We start from the raw sequence: 16,280 nt of genomic DNA, 5'->3' as shown, positions 1-16,280 counted from the left end.
TATGGAAGTGCCGCGAATTAGATTTTTTGGGTCGTTCAGACCGATATGAAAATTTGGACATGGATTACATTGCATGTGCGAACTTAGCCTAACTGAAGCAATTCACACCTGAATCAAAAAGGCAGAATTACTGCCATTGTAGGACTGAAAAATATGGCTGAAAAATGTATCACAACATATTATATCAATCAATATTGATAATTATTGATTAGTTTTTTGTTTTAAATACACAAAGTACTGCCAAACTGGTGGCATGACCTTTCCTGTTTTATCCAGTTTTCACTACATGTTGTTGTTTTTTTTTTAAATTTTTTATTTCTAACCAAACATGAGGCACAGTGATGAAACCTTAAACTGCTGCAGCACAAGTTACACAACGCGTTGTTGCTAGGTAACCAAGAAATGAGCGAGTGATTTGATGCCACTAATCTTAGTTGGCTGTAAAATGTTAGTCAGCCAAAGTTTTTCCTACATCCCCCAGAATGCTGTGCGGTTCTGGATCGAAGTTCAGAGAAATTGAATATTCTATCAGATGTGTTATATATTGATATTGATCAAGTGTCTTTTGTGATATATATTGATGATTTATTGTCCAGCCCTACTGCATTGAGTTTAGCAAGTTTAGCTGAGAAGTTAGCCAGTCATTTAGTTCAGGTGTATTGGAGCAGGGATGTTCTCTAAAGTTGCTGCGCTGTTGTTGCAGAATAAAGTAAAACAGTCGCCATGTCTGCCAGTGACTCCGTTATGTTCGTTAGTAAAGCGCCTGTCTGTATTTTCCTGTCCCCAGTCACCCATGGCTGCATCGTGTCAACAATCAAACTGTTTCTACCTGATGGGATGGAGGCCCGCAGACGAAGCGAGTAAGTTACCGTTACCCTCCTAAAGGATTTAATGTTAAAAAATATATAACAATAACTGTAGGATGTAGATTGAGTGAAGCGGCAGCATAAAAAAGATTGTATTGCTTTATATTCTGAAGTAGAGGTTGTTCTATCCTCTGCCAGCACAGTGATGTGATCAGCAAACCATAAAGAAAATTAAATACAATTTTGAGCAGGGCAGTAATAGTATAAAACAGTATGAAATGTGGCTCATGAGTTTTTAGCATGTTTGTGTTGTTGTACAGTAAGCGGGCTGTTCCTGAGCAGCAGCCGACCCAGCATGATGCTTCCTACTGTACTCGCAGCTCCACCTGTCTGTCTGTCTGTCTGCGTCTGGCTTCAGTTGATGCCGTGTGTGCACAGGTGATGCAAGGTTAAAGAGCGCTGGTGTACAGTGCCATCTGCTGCTGCAGCGTCAGTATGAACTGAATGAAAACACGTTTATATCGCTGTCATATCTGGTCAGGTTGGCCCACCGTTAAAAACACAGATCACGGATGATGACCTGCTGTCTTCAGTGTCTGAGTATTTGTGCAACAGCATTGTGTCTGCAAGCAATGTTAGAGATTGCATTGGTGGATTTTAACAATAGCTTTATGGTTTTGCTGCAGATTTAAAGGCCTCTTTTAGTTTCTAAAAATGTTACCTTTGGATGTGCTTGCTCACATCAACACACCTGTGACTTTTACATCCATCCATATAATGAGATGCCTGGCTTTCTCTAAAATCCACTACAGAGCGAGAGCTTTCATTAGCATGATGAATATCTCCACTGATTCTTCATTTCAACATTTTAGATTATTTAAAGTGCAACACATTGTTGCTGTAACTGTGACCCGTTACAGGAGAGGCAAAGATTACAAATAAACCTCAACTACAAAACATTAACTACTAACTACAACACCAAACCAGTGTCTGAGAGGATGATTATAATGGAACAAATGTTAATTTATTAAACCATTAATCCACAATCGTAAGTTGATTATGTTTCATCCCTAATTACGACTTTATCCTTGTATTGTTTCAGCTTTATTTTACAACTGTTTTGACTTTATTCTCATAATATCACAATTTTTATTGTTTGACTTTATTTTCATAATACGGCTTTTTTTGTTTTACAACTTTACTCTCCTTGCTTTGACTTTATTCTCTTTATTATGATTTTATTCTGGTGTTATTATGACGTATTCCTGTATTATTACAACCTTTTCCCCATAAAATTAAGACTTTGTTCCCGTATTGTTTCAAATGTATTCTCCTATTATTGGGACTTTATCTCAGATTGTTTTGACTTTATTCTAGCAGTCTTATCAATTACTGAATTGAATTATTAATCAATAACTTTCATTACTTTCATGTAATGAAAGTGTCTATGAAACTAAGAAAATTCAGGCATTTGAAATCACAAGACGTTGTAGCAATATGAGAATGGAGTAATTTTTTTAATTTCCTTTATTTAAAGGAAATTTAAAAAATGTATTTAAAGGAAATATATTTTTTTTTACTCCATTCTCATTGTTACAACTTCTTGTAATTTCAAATGCCTGAATTTTCTTAGTGTGGCTCTAATATTGAGTCATAGACACTTTCATGACAATATAGAGTCCAGTAGAGTAAATTAAATAATTTAAGTCCTTATCCAGAAAAGTAATTAACTGCTTCAGTTATCTGCTGTAATATATTTAAAACGTTCATGACTTTATCATTTGTTGCTAAAGTAGACTTTACTGTGAGACTAAACTTAGACTCCTGACTGTGGATGGTTTCATTGTGGTTCCCAACATTCATATTTAGACAAAACGGGTCATATGGCATAAAAAGCAATCTGCAGCAGCCAGTACAGTCAAACGATGAAAAAGCTCTACATCATCGTCAGCAACAACCTCAATGCCTTCAGATCAGTAAGATGATACAAAACAGGCTGAAGTTGTTGCCACATCAGACTGAAACATTGTGAGACCACATGCATCTTTATTATGGTTTTATGTCTAATACAAAACATTTGCTGTGAATTTGGTAGCTGATGAGAAACTAATCAAACAGAAATTTCCCTTTGTGATTCCATATGAAGCTATTTAGCTTGTCCATTTATTACCAAAAGAATATCCTGCTTGGTTTTAAGATGTTCACCAGTTTTTAACAAAATAAGGCCTCAGCTAAGTTTTTCCCTCTGGAATAAAGAACCTCCAGCCTTCTCTGTCCAGCCATTGTTTTGTTCTGACAGTAGCCCTCCTGATTCTCTCTCAGTCTGTTATCACCGTCCATATTTCCTCTAAACACTCCCACATACCTGCGGTCATGTGACCAACGCGGATGTTTCGTTTTCAGGTGACTTGCTCTCTGTGAGGCGAGCAGAGCTCACGCAGCGAAGAATTGTAAGGAAAACTGAAAGATCTTTGCCAGAGTTGGTGCTGCCCAGACGGGGAGGAGTTTGTGCAACTAGTTTGAGTTAAAGGAGGAAGACCTTGGTCATCAGCAGGAGGAGCAGACTATAAATAGAAAGACAGGTTGTGTCATTGAGCGTCTTTGCGGCTCGGCTGTTGAAAAGTAGAGACGAATTATCTGCTCAGGACGAGTTTGTGTTGGAGAATGAAGCGAAACGAGTTTATTTCCCGACTGCTGTAAGGCTAGAGGGTGAACTTCGCCCTGTGAAAGGTAAAACAGCTGACACACACACACTAACTAGAGCAAAAGTTGACAGGTAACCTCGGATTATTTCAGAGCCTAACAGGTTAGTGCTTTATGTGATTAATCACTCCACATGTAAGAAGGCTGTTAGCAGAATGCTGCTTGTTTGCTTGGTTTGGGTTTTATTAACGCTGGCGCACTGGAACTGAATGTGATTAACAGGATCCTGTAGTTTCTGCTGCAAATGTGTGTTTTTTAAAGACTGGCTTATTCAGCAGGTTTGTTTGAGGCCTTCAGCAGACGGGAAGCGTTTTCAAGGAGCTTCTTCAATCAGAGACCACTGTTATTCAGACAGAAATTAAGCTGCAGTTAATTCACTGCCAGGGTTCTTCTATGTGGTGGATCCACGAGTTCTTCCTGTTTGGAGAAAAAAAAGTTTATCCTCAGGTCTTTTATGTTTGGTTTTTAGTATCGGATGCTGATTATTAATTATAAATTTAATTGTGACGAATCGACCATTGAAATAAGTCAGCTAATTCAGTAATTGATTGTTAACTGGAGTATACAGACTCCAAAAAGGCCATGTGCTCTCAGAGCAGCAGATGTACAGAAATATCTAGACATTTTGCGTTTAAGATCAAACATCTTCTTTGTCGGTAAATCTGCTTCTCCCAGAACTCCTCAAGTTTCAAGTGACTATTTTAGCTTCACCTAAAAGCTAAAATAGCTTTATTTACTATTCAATTATTAATGAAATAGATAATCACCCGATTGAACCTGACAAGTCCAGCAGAAAGGACTTGAATTTTCACGTTGTTAGACGTATTTTTTAGCTGCAGATGCATCCTTTGCTACAAATGATCAAGTGTTCACTACAGGAATATTATGTTGTTGCACTTTACAAAAAATATATTTTTATTACCGACAAAAGGAACTGAATTGTTTATTTGTCTTTTTATGTATTCCTAATATTGTATTAAATAAGCCCTAAGTGGCTAAATGAAATAATCTGCAGAATGTGCCAATATTTCTTACCCAATTAATCTACTATTGAAATAATCATTAGGTTTTTTGTTTTCTTTTTACCCTGAGGTCACAGTTTGGCCAGTTTCTTTGGGTTGCACTAATAGACTGAAGCTTGTTACGCCGTTTCATGTGGCTCTCATGGGTCACCTTTACATATCTCCTCATTATGCATGATAAAACATGAGCTTTTTGTTTTTACTTTTCTGTCACACTTACAGGGACAGGATTATGTTTTCCTGACACATAGTTACTTGATTATGCTATAAAATGTCACTACATTAGCCGAATGGTTGCAATGGAGATTAAAGGATTTCTCAAACATGTATGTTTTTGTCGAGGGAGTAAGATTGTAATGTGATCTAAAGCTCAGAGTAATGTTTTTTCATTAAAAATGTTGATTTTAACAAAGGTAACTAGAGTATATAAAATATCAGGATAATTTAAAAACTGAACAGATCAACCTGGACCTTTGTGAAACCACAAATGAACTGTAATTGACTTGTTTTTAACATTTTTGGCACAGTTAAACAGACAGGCCACTTAAATAGAGCCAGTCTGACAACATGAAGTAGGCTAAATGATCTCGGTCATCCTCCTGGAAATAATATCTGGAATAATGAGACAGAAGTGGAACTTTCAGGAGAGCATTTCTCCCATTATATCTGGCATAAAACTAGCAGCATCACTAGTTCCTCCACTTTCTCAATAATTTGTTCATTGGCAACAGAAACACTGAGTACTACTATTTATATGTGTGGAAAAAAGTGAAATACATGCTGTACCATCAGTCTGTTCCTTCTTTAATAGCCTCTGGAAATGCAGCTTTACTTTGAAATATGATCATTAAACCTTCTTCTTAAAATCATTTTAGAAATATGCGAGCACCCAGATGGAAACACCCAGCAGTGTTTTCCATCATGGGTGTCTGCTGGACTGCATGCAAAACACTTGAGCTCGATCCGATGCGGATGCCTGATTCCTGTGGGCCGGCTGCAGGCTTTGTGTTTGTGTAGGCTGCCCTGAGGTTCTGCTGAGCTGCACTGGACGGCCTGCTGTGTGTTGGATTCCTGGCTTTCTTAGTAAATGTGTTGTTTGGGATCATCGCCGGTCCGATCTCTGCAGTCGACGTTTGATAACGTTATGATTCGCCTGCAGTGAAGCTTTATTTATCCTCCAGAAGCATCTGGAATATGACATCACTGTTACTATATAACTAAAGGTTAAAGCGATTATTGAAATAATCGTCCACTACTTAAGTAATCGATTAGCCATTAAGTCGACATACAGGCTCTAAAAAAAGTCACTTTACTGAAAGAACAACAATTTCAGAAGAGTAATTAAGCCAAGACTGTACAATATTTTGTATTTAAGATAAAAGCTGTTCCTTGTCTGTTAATATCTTTTAACCAGAACTCCTCAAGTGGCAGATTTGACTTCACCAGGTTCAAGTTCTGCAAGAAAACAAAATATCTCCTATTAATCACCTTTTGCTATCCAATTATGAATTAATTAAATGAATCATCACCAGAAAATCTCTATACTGTATTAACTCAAGCAGAAAGGGCTGAGTGTTTCACATGTTGATGTTAGAAGTATTTTTTAGCTGCAGATGCATCCTTTGCTTCAAATGACTAAGCGTTCACTAAAGGAATTTTTATATTGCATTTTGGGCAATAAAATGTTTTTCTTATTTAAGAAACTATTTGAATTGTACATAGGCCTGTCGCAATAAACGATAAATCGATTAATCGTACGATAAATTAAAGCTATCGACGTCATTTTAATTATCGGCATTATCGTCTCTTCCGACCTTTTTCTCTTTCAGCTAATGAGACTGAATGAAAAAAGGCTCAACTCCGGTGCTCTCCACTGACTCCTCCCTTCCTCATTTCCTTAGTGTAAAGCCCAGCGCACACCACACGATCTTAGAGCTGCCAGCCGATTGTCGGCCCATTTTCAAAACCTGACAGACCCACACATTACCTGACAGAAATCCTAGGTATAACGGTTCGATCGGGTTCGTTCCTGCCGTGTGGTGTCCAACAATGGGCACAAAATAATGGCTACAAGTCCAGTGAACTAATTTTAAAACCAGGCATTAATCAATGCTTTACTACAATCTACCTGCAATGCATGTGGCTAGTGTCAGCGTAAAGTCCTGACTGAATGAAAATCATTATAAACTATTTACGTCACGTTAACGAAGAACAGCTGAAAAGTTACCGGGTTTTTCAACTGCGGTAGCAATTTCGCTCCAACTCCTCCTCTTGTCATTTCTATATTCTTTGCATGTTGAATAAACATTAATGTTGTTTCCACATATCATCTCCAAAGTCCGCTGGACTTCGGGTTGCGCCGTTTCAGCTGTTTGGGATTCCCCTCCGTAATTTCCCCTCAGAAAACAGGAGGAGAATCCGCGCTTTCTGATTGGCTGCCTGTCACATTCAACAGATTGCGTTAAGATCCCAGTCGGGGAAACCCCTGATTTAGATCGGAGCAGCAACGATGATCTACCATAACACACCACACAATCTTAGAAAGACCAACTTTCTAAGATTGTTTTAAGGGGAAAAATAGGAGCAAAAAACCTTGTAGTGTGAATTATTGCATCAGGTAGTTGATGTGCCCATCTTCTCTATTTAAATCTAATTATTACTGAAGGGCAACATAATATACAGACTTCATAATCTGCATTCTTTTGATTGAATGCAGTATTTATTTCCACTTTGGCTTTATGTTGTTTAGGTTTTTTTTCCAAGTGAGTTTTTTGTTAATGGAGACTGAGAATCCATTTTATTTTTGTTTTTGGTTGTTTTGTTTATTTTGTTTATCAGCTCCAGTGATAAATATTCTTTTGAAAATAAAGTGTATCTATCTTTGGCAGGAAATCACATGCATTATTACATCATTTCCATTAAATCAGTGTAAAAAGATCTTCAAACAATATTATCGTTTATCGCAATAATTTTTGAGACAATTAATCGCTCAGCAAAATTTGCTATCGTGACAGGCCTAATTGTACATTTATCTTTTAATGCATTTCCATCATTGCAAAAAAGGCCTATGTGGTTAAATAAAATAAAAAAATCTAAATGATCATTAGTAGAACACTAACATTTTAAAATGTTTTTAATTTTAACTGATGTCTTTGGCCTAATTGATCGTTTCTGCCTACTTTCCGCTCAGATTTCCATCTTCTACTTATAACAGCAGGTTTACGTTAGGATGCGTCTTCTGCAGACTCAGTGTTCAGGTTTCTGGGCATGGAGTTGGAGGACAAGCTAACCTGGAGCACCAACACCAAGGAGCTGTTGAAGAAGGCACAGCAGAGACTGTACTTTCTGAGAATACTCAAGAAGAACCATCTCCCCTCAGACCTGCTGCAGGCCTTCTATCACTGCTCCATAGAGAGCGTGCTCACGTACAGTCTGTGTGTCTGGTACGGCAGTAGCACATCCGCGGACAAGAAGGGGCTCCAGAGGGTTGTTAGGGCAGCAGAGAGAACCATAGGCTGCCCCCTCCCCACTATGGAACAGATTTACACTTCCAGGCTCCACAAGAAAGTTTTGGACATTTTAAATGACTCTTCACACCCTGGCCATGGTCTCTTCCAGCTGCTGCCATCAGGCAAGAGATACAGAGCAATAAAAACCAGGACAAATCGCCTAAAAAACAGTTTTTACCCGATGGCAATCATGGCACTAAATTCAAAGGCATAAGAACTTCTGCTCTTGACACCACTTTGTTAAAAATGTCAATTCTGTTGCGACACCTCCAGGCGCTGCAACCATCTTCTGATGTCTATTTATTTCTCATTTTGTACTATTTATTTCTTTATCTTTGTATATTATGTATATACACATAACCTGCATCTTAACTCGAGTCAAGCAAATCTCAATCTGGTTGTAATCTGTTGATGACATGACAATAAATCTTATCTTATCTTCATGACGTTGCTTCTGCAGAATGCAACTTAAACTGGGCAGAGGTCTTCAGCAGCTGGTTAGTCTAGGAAATTAAGCAATGTAGCTTAAAAAGCAAACTATAAGTTCGCAGTTTAACTTTTTTAAAAAAAAAATTTCAGATGAATTCATTCTGGATATGTAGGTGGATGTTTGCATTTTTATCATTATCACTCAGAGGCTTTGAGAGAAAACTCAGCTTGCTTTAGTTTAAGTCAGAGGTCCCCAACCACCGGGACCAATTGGTACCGGGCCGCACAAGAAATAATGAACTACTTCGGGATCTTTTGTTTTGAAAATCCTAAACCGGATTTTACCGGTTACGTCTTGCGCGTCAAAATTGAGCCAACTTGCAGCAGAATGAGTAACAAAACAACATCGGAGTACTGCGCGCCCCCCCCCCCCCCCTTACACAACAGCATCGGACTCGATACCCCCACCCCCCACCCGGTCCGCAGCAAAATTGCGAAGGCTGACCGGTCCGCACGACTAAAAAGGTTGTGGACCGCTGGTTTAAGTCATTCTCCTTTTCTACACATGTTGAATGAAGTTAATAAGGTATTTGGTTCCTGGAACAGCAGTTGTTGCTGTTCACACTGCTTTATGTTAGTTACACATTACCAGAGTTGTTGTATTTTGTCCAAAGTTCAACCTTCATTCCTGAACTCAGACTCTTATTCTTTCTAATACTCACCTCTTTAAACGTAACAGAAACTGAGCGTCCCTCCATTCCCTCTTTGATGGTCATTTATAGGCCTGTCATGATAACAAATATTGCTGGACGATAAATTGTCCCAGAAGTTATTGTGATAAACGATAATATTGTGTGTTGAGACCATTTTCAAGTAATATAATGTTAATGGCATAATAATTCAAGAACATATTTCTCAAAGATCAATAAACTTTAAATTCCAATGAACATTTAACACTGGAACTGGAAGACAATTTAAATATCAATATAAGTAAAACAACAGATAAAATGAACTATGAAGTCTCTGTAAACTAAATTGTCCTTCAAAAATAACGGCTAGTAGTGACCGAAACACCAGACTGAAGAGTTTTAGCAACCAGTTTTTGGTAGAAAGAGAGAAAAGAGACAAACAAATTATACAAATGGAAATGATTGAGCTCTTTTTAATTGATCATGTGATTGACTTATTATGACAGGCCTAGTCATTGGGTGATTGATCCATCACAGAACCAGAGCAACATTCAAAGGGACAAAAACACATTTCTGTTCAACCATGACGACAAAATCCAACATGGCTGCTGGGCGAGAGAATTGAACTAAAAATCAGTTTATTCTGACTGCTTCCAGCTCATTAAATCCGTCAGAAAATATATAATTTTTGTGTTAAGAGTTTAATTGTGTTTCTCCATAAACAGTAAGGTTGATTTCCACCATCATCATCATCCTGAATTTCTGATTTGAATGCAGATTAGTGTGTGGTGAATCTCCAGAAATCATTTCTTTAGATTTTTCTGTTTCGTTCCCGTTCTTGTAAATGTTGTAAATCAATGCTGGACTTTACCTTCACTAAACTTTGTCAGACTAACGTCAGTCATCATTGATCTTGTGCGGATGTGTGTTGAAACTCCCGACCCGACCCGAGGCTTTTCTGTGTGAATGAAGCGTCTCATTCATCTCTGAGCTCCAGGGCGTTTTAAGGGGAGCCTTCAGCTCAATGATTGTGTTTTAGTGATTCTGCATAGAGACACAACCAGAGCGTGGAGCGGCCCGTCAGCCTGAGGCCCGTTCAGTCAGTAGCTCCTCTGTTTGCTCTGTTCAAACATTTATCCAGACTCAAACCAATCCATTACTCCAAAGCAAATCGGACATGATCCCTACATTAGAGAAGGAGCTGTGATTTAACCACAGCAGTAGCTTTACTACTGCTGTACTTTAGTTAAAAAAAGGACCTTCAGATTTTGTTCCCCTGTCGCTGTGGTTACTCCATGTGTCTTTACTTCCTGCTGTTTCCATGGTTTTAAACCTTTTTCTCTTCCTTTTCAGTGTCATCCAGACTCCATTACCACTACCTATAGACAAGGTAAGAACAGAAATCGCTGTTGTCCTGTCCCATGTGTTGTTTTATATTTAAATGTGAAGAAAGGGACCAGAACAAAGCAGCTAAATGTGTTTAGCATTAAACTTATTCATCAATGGTGCTTGCTCTGATATACTGTGGATTAGTCACTTGATAGAGGAATGCAGGTCCTCATCTTCACATGTTTCTCACTATATGGTTGAATTTTCTGTCTGTTTACCGATACTAATTCAATCTATATTGTAATCAAATAAATATTTGGTTTGAACTGGGATTGATGCATCTACAGGAAATAAAATTCCCTCCTGCATCAGCGGCCAGTTTGTAGTAAAAACAGAAGTTTAATATTTTCCTTTAGATTTATCATTTACATTATCTCTTTCGCCAGTGAGTCGTGGTCCATAAACAGCAACACATTCACATTTAAAGGCTGGAGGGGGAAACAGACGAACTCAGTAACTATTTTAAATAAAAATAAAGTCCAAGACGGAAGAGTTTCTGAAGACCAGGAGTTGTATTTGTGCAGACTTCAGATATAAAGTAGTATATCTACTACTATATAAAGTAGTTGCATCACTGTGCAAACATAATAAGTTAATTTTATTAATTTTAGATATTTTGCACCTTTGACAAAAAGCAATAACTAAAAAAAATAAAAGATCTAATTTCAGATAAAATATTGGGACATAGCCATACTATATCCAGGTAAACGACATTTAGTTCCCTCATGTAGATTATATCAAAAATAATCTCCAAAATATCTTTTTCTTTTATTTAAATTTGATCTAAGAGTAAAGGGAAAGCCTTGGGAAAAAAATTAACAATTTTAATATTTTTACTAAAATGAAACATCTGGCATTGAGTTATTAATGTAGATGCAAAAATAATTTATAAAGTAGGACAAATTGTATTTGCTGAATTAAACACCAACTTGGTTTTAGAAAAAATTAAGAGCAGAATGAAGAGTCAGCTGCTGCTTGTAAATATTTAACAAGTTATATTTGGTTTTAAACCAAAAAGCATATCTGATGCTCATTTTCCGGAGAGAATGCTGAATGACTCAAAGTTGGGACTAAATGTTTTTAATTCGACCATGAAGCTTTTATTCTCTGTACTTCTGCTCTGAAATGACACTTCTGCAATTGCCCTCCACTTTAGTTTTGTCATGAGTCTCCATTAAATATAAATGAAGCAGCTAAACGGGCGCCATGGTCAATCCACTGCATTCTTTAGTTTCTGCTAATAAAACAAGTTTTTCAGGCACAGACAGACTACAAACTGTTCGGCTAGTTTCCTGTCAGCAGGATAATACAGCCTTTCATAGGTTTGTTTTGTCTTCAGTGGCTGAACAGAAACAGTTAACATCCTACAGCAGTTACATAAGGCACCAATTTACAACACAAGGTGGTTTCCTAGACAAATTTAAGCCAATTTCACACCAGATTCTACTCCATTTTTATGGATTTTCATTAGGAAATCAACACTATGGTCCAAACACAAGGCAGCAGAAAAGAAAATTCATAAAAATCACTCAACGTTTCTTTTTGTGATGACCCCACTCACATTGAGGTTGGAAACTCATTGAAATGGAAAACGATCCAAACTTTTAGAGACAAGTCGAGTTTAGTCGAGAAGTTACTAACAGCAAGGAGCCATTATATGCAGCTATATATAAATATTTACGCATTTATTCATTCACACCATAATTACTTTTATATATATACGTACATATACTGTATATGCATACATACATAAGGGCAGAACGATATAGCTGAAAAAGTATCACAATATAAGCATTTATCAGTCAATATCGATAATTATTTATTAGTGTTTTGTTTTAAATATCTGAATTACAGCCACACTGGGGGTGTGACCTTTCCTGTTTTAGCCACAGTTTTCACTCCACGCTGTTGTTTTTTAAATTTTAAGCAGTTATGAGGCACAGTGGTGAAACATTAAACTGCTGCTGCGCCAGTTACTCAGCAGGTTGTTGCTAGGTAACCAAAGAGTGAATGAGTTGCTAGGTAACCAAAGAGTGAGTGAGTTAGTTGATTCCACCAACCTTTCCTAGCTGGCAGTGAGAGGTTTTCCAGCTGAAATCTTTCCCCTTCCTACATCTCCCAGAATGCTTTGCGGTTCAGTGAATATTCTAGCTATGGAATATTCCATCAGACGTATTATCTATTTATATGTCTATCGCAATATATATTGATATCAATTTATTATATAGCCATAATAAATAGGATTAAAATAACAGAAAAAGTGGAAATTAGAGAATAATAAAACAGATTTAATACGTTAGGGGTTTGGGTTTGGGTCCTGCCTTCCCAGTGACTCCATAATCTGAATATGGCGGACCATAAAATCTTGCATCGCTCAGTGAAACGAGCCATTTCTCCTGATTTATAGTGGAATCAGCAGTCTGGCAGCTGGCCGTCGCTTCAAACTACATTAGTGTAATAAAGCAGCAGGTCACCGCCGTGTAAAACGTGTGTGGCTTTCTGTTTACACCGCTATGCTTCGACAGTGTTCAGTGTTCTGTACGAAGGAGTTCCTGTTTTCTGTTGCGTCACGTTAGATGCATGACGTTGTGTGGACAGATAACGGTTCATTGTGTGTTAGAACAACGTGCGGCGTTAGCTCCTGCTGCTCCGTGTTCAACAGCTGGGCCTCAGTGGAGCGTGGCCGAGGAATGCAGGCTGATGTGTGAGTGCGTTTGAGAGGAGCTGTGATTAGATTTGAACCTCTTCTCTGATATAATTAACTGTCCTGAGGCTGGATCGTTGCTTCCAGGGCTCAAAAGAGAAACAGTCAGTCGCAGGCGCTCGCTCTCTCTCTCTTTTATTTATTTATTAAAAAATTTTTTTAACCAAAAAACTAGATGATAAAAGTTTTCACTCTGGTGCTTTGGTCTCAAGTAGCTTTTTTTAAGGACAGTTTTGTTTGCAGAGGCTTCATAAATTCATTCATTTGTTTGGGCGACTGTGGCTCTACGGTAACGTAGTCGTCTTGCGGTCGGAAGGTTGTAGGTTCGATTCCAGCTTCCTCCTGCCACATATCAATGTGCCTCTGGGCAAGGCACTTAACCCCAAATTGCCTACCGATCTGTGTATCGGTGTATAAATGTGTTTGTGAGTGCGACTGGGTGAATGTGACTCTAGTGTAAAGTGCTTTGAGTTCTCAAAATGACTGAAAAAGCGCTATATAAGTTCAGTCCATTTAGTTCATTTATTTTGGATATTTAAAATGGCTCCCAGTGGCAGTGTTAAATGTTCAATAGAATTTAAAGTTTTTGAGCTTTGAGAATGTGTTCTTGCATTATTATTTCATTAACATGATAAAACTCAAAACTGGTCTCAAGACAACAATATTATCCTTTATCAATAAATTCTGGGAGACTTAACCAGCAGATGACAGGCCTAGAAATCCATTATTGTTTCTCAGCTAAATTAAGTTAATAAAATCCTAATGGGTCCAAAAACAACTTTTTCAATAGAGCTGCATTCATATTAAGATTTCATCTTTGTGCCTGAGACCCTGGGCTTTGTTAGCTGGAGAAAAATAAATGTTGTAAATAGGGGCAGTTGGTTATAGTTCTGCTGATTACATAGTAGCAGGTGACAGAAGTTTGTTTGTGATCATCTAGTAGAAGCTGAGTATTACCCTTAATTTAAAAAAAAAAAAAAACATCTCCCCTCCAGTTTTTCTGTATGTAATTTTCTGATGTATGTGTGCCTTTAAAGAATCAGTTTTATGAGCAGAGTGTGAAACCTCCTATCTGAATGATTTTTCATTTGGATGATGAAAATGCAATTTTTTCTTTAGTGTTCTTTAGTTATGTTGCTTTTTTGATATTGTGAAAAGTTATTTTGTAATAAATAGGCCTGTCACGATAGCAAATTTTGCTGAGCGATTAATTGTCTCAAAAATTATTGCGATAAACGATAATATTGTTTGAAGATCTTTTTACACTGATTTAATGGAAATGATGTAATAATGCATGTGATTTCCTGCCAAAGATAGATACACTTTATTTTCAAAAGAACACTTAACGCTGGAACTGATGAACATAACAACCAAAAATAAAATGGATTCTGTCTCCATTAACAAAAAACTCACTTGAAAAAAAAAACCTAAACAACATAAAGCCAAAGTGGAAATAAATACTGCATTCAATCAAAAGAGTGCAGATTATGAAGTCTGTATATTATGTTGCCCTTCAGTAATAATTAGATTTAAATAGAGAAGATGGGCACATCGACTACCTGATGCAATAATTCACACTACAAGGTTTTTTGCTCCTATTTTTCCCCTTATGACAATCTTAGAAAGTTGGTCTTTCTAAGATTGTGTGGTGTGTTACGGTAGATCATCGTTGCCCCTCGGATCTAAATCAGGGGTTTTCCCCACTGGAAGCTTTAACGCAGCCTGTTGAATGTGACAGGTAGCCAATCAGAAAGCGCGGATTCTCCTCCTGCTTTCTGAGGGTAAATTACGGAGGGGAATCCCAAACAGCTGACACGGCGCAACCCGAAGTCCAGCGGGGAAACAACATTAATGTTTATTCAACATGCAAAGAATATAGAAATGACAAGGGGAGGAGTTGGAGCGAAATTGCTACCGCAGTTGATAAACCCGGTAACTTTTCAGCTGTTCTTCGTTAACGTGACATAAATAGGTTCTAATGATTTTCATTCAGTCAGGACTTTACGCTGACACTAGCCACATGCATTGCAGGTAGATTGTAGTAAAGCATTGATTAATGCCTGGTTTTAAAATTAGTTCACTGAACTTGTAGCCATTATTTTGTGCCCATTGTTGGACACCACACGGCAGGACCGAACCCGATGGAACCGTTATACCTAGGATTTCTGTCAGGTAATGTGTGGGTCTGTCAGGTTTTGAAAATGGGCCGACAATCGGCCGACAGCTTTAAGATCGTGTGGTGTGCGCTGGGCTTTACACTAAGGAAATGAGGAAGGGAGGGTCAGTGGAGAGAACCGGAGTTGAGCCTTTTTTCATTCGCTGTCATCAACAGAAAGAGAAAAAAGGCCGGAATAAACGATAAAGCCGATAATTAAAATGATGTCGATAGTTTTAATTTATCGTACGATTAATTGATTTACCGTTTATCGCGACAGACCTACTAATAAATGGGAAGCTAGGTATCATGTACATGTTTTAAGTAAATATTTCAAAGAGCAATTTAGGTGGATCCGATCAATGTCTTGTCTGACTTTTCAGAGGAAACCGACCCAGAAAATAACAAGTTTGGTTTTTCTGGGGTAAATTGACCCAAAACTCTTGAAGACTGTAGAACTTCTTCACATTTAGTTAAATATTATTTTAGAAACGCTCGTGCTGTTCAGAGTAAATCATTTATAAAGCAGGGTGGACAGATGGCACAGGTTGAACATCGGATCATATATCATGTTTGTTCAAAGGAGTTTTTTATTGCTTAAGTGGTGAATAACTGCACATAAAATGATTTGCTTCATTTTTTTTGTCTACAACAGTAAAATCACTCCATTGTTTTTCCAGTTTGTCTCCCTCTCAGCCGTTACTGAGCAGCGCTGCCAAACAGCCCGTATATAAACATAATTAGTTGTTTTTAATACAATGGGATGGCATTTATAGGTACCACTGAAAACATTTTTTCATTTGCAGTCTTGTTCCTCATTCCGGTTCTGATGTTGAACCAACTCTGAACTGGTTCCAGTGTAAAAATGAAATCA

General features: G+C 37.7%; 1 protein-coding gene across 8 annotated transcripts in view; it reads left to right on the top strand.

Moving 5' to 3' along the window:
• slmapa (sarcolemma associated protein a) overlaps positions 1 to 16,280 on the top strand; it is a 79,832-nt gene that overhangs the window by 20,201 nt on the left and 43,351 nt on the right. For 7 of the 8 annotated variants that reach the window (XM_032548671.1, XM_032548669.1, XM_032548665.1 and 4 more), the window contains exons 3-4: positions 788 to 860; positions 10,512 to 10,548. In XM_032548671.1, coding sequence (XP_032404562.1) covers positions 788 to 860; positions 10,512 to 10,548 — 110 coding nt within the window. Of the gene's footprint in view, positions 1 to 787; positions 861 to 3,262; positions 3,537 to 10,511; positions 10,549 to 16,280 lie in introns of those variants that run through there. The other variant, XM_032548673.1, reaches the window with a different exon arrangement.

Source organism: Xiphophorus hellerii, chromosome 20 (assembly GCF_003331165.1).
Source record: "Xiphophorus hellerii strain 12219 chromosome 20, Xiphophorus_hellerii-4.1, whole genome shotgun sequence".
In the NCBI taxonomy this organism is placed as follows: Eukaryota; Metazoa; Chordata; class Actinopteri; order Cyprinodontiformes; family Poeciliidae; genus Xiphophorus; species Xiphophorus hellerii.
The sequence above is the reverse complement of the archived record's forward strand: the minus strand, read 5'-3'. Positions and strand labels throughout refer to the sequence as shown.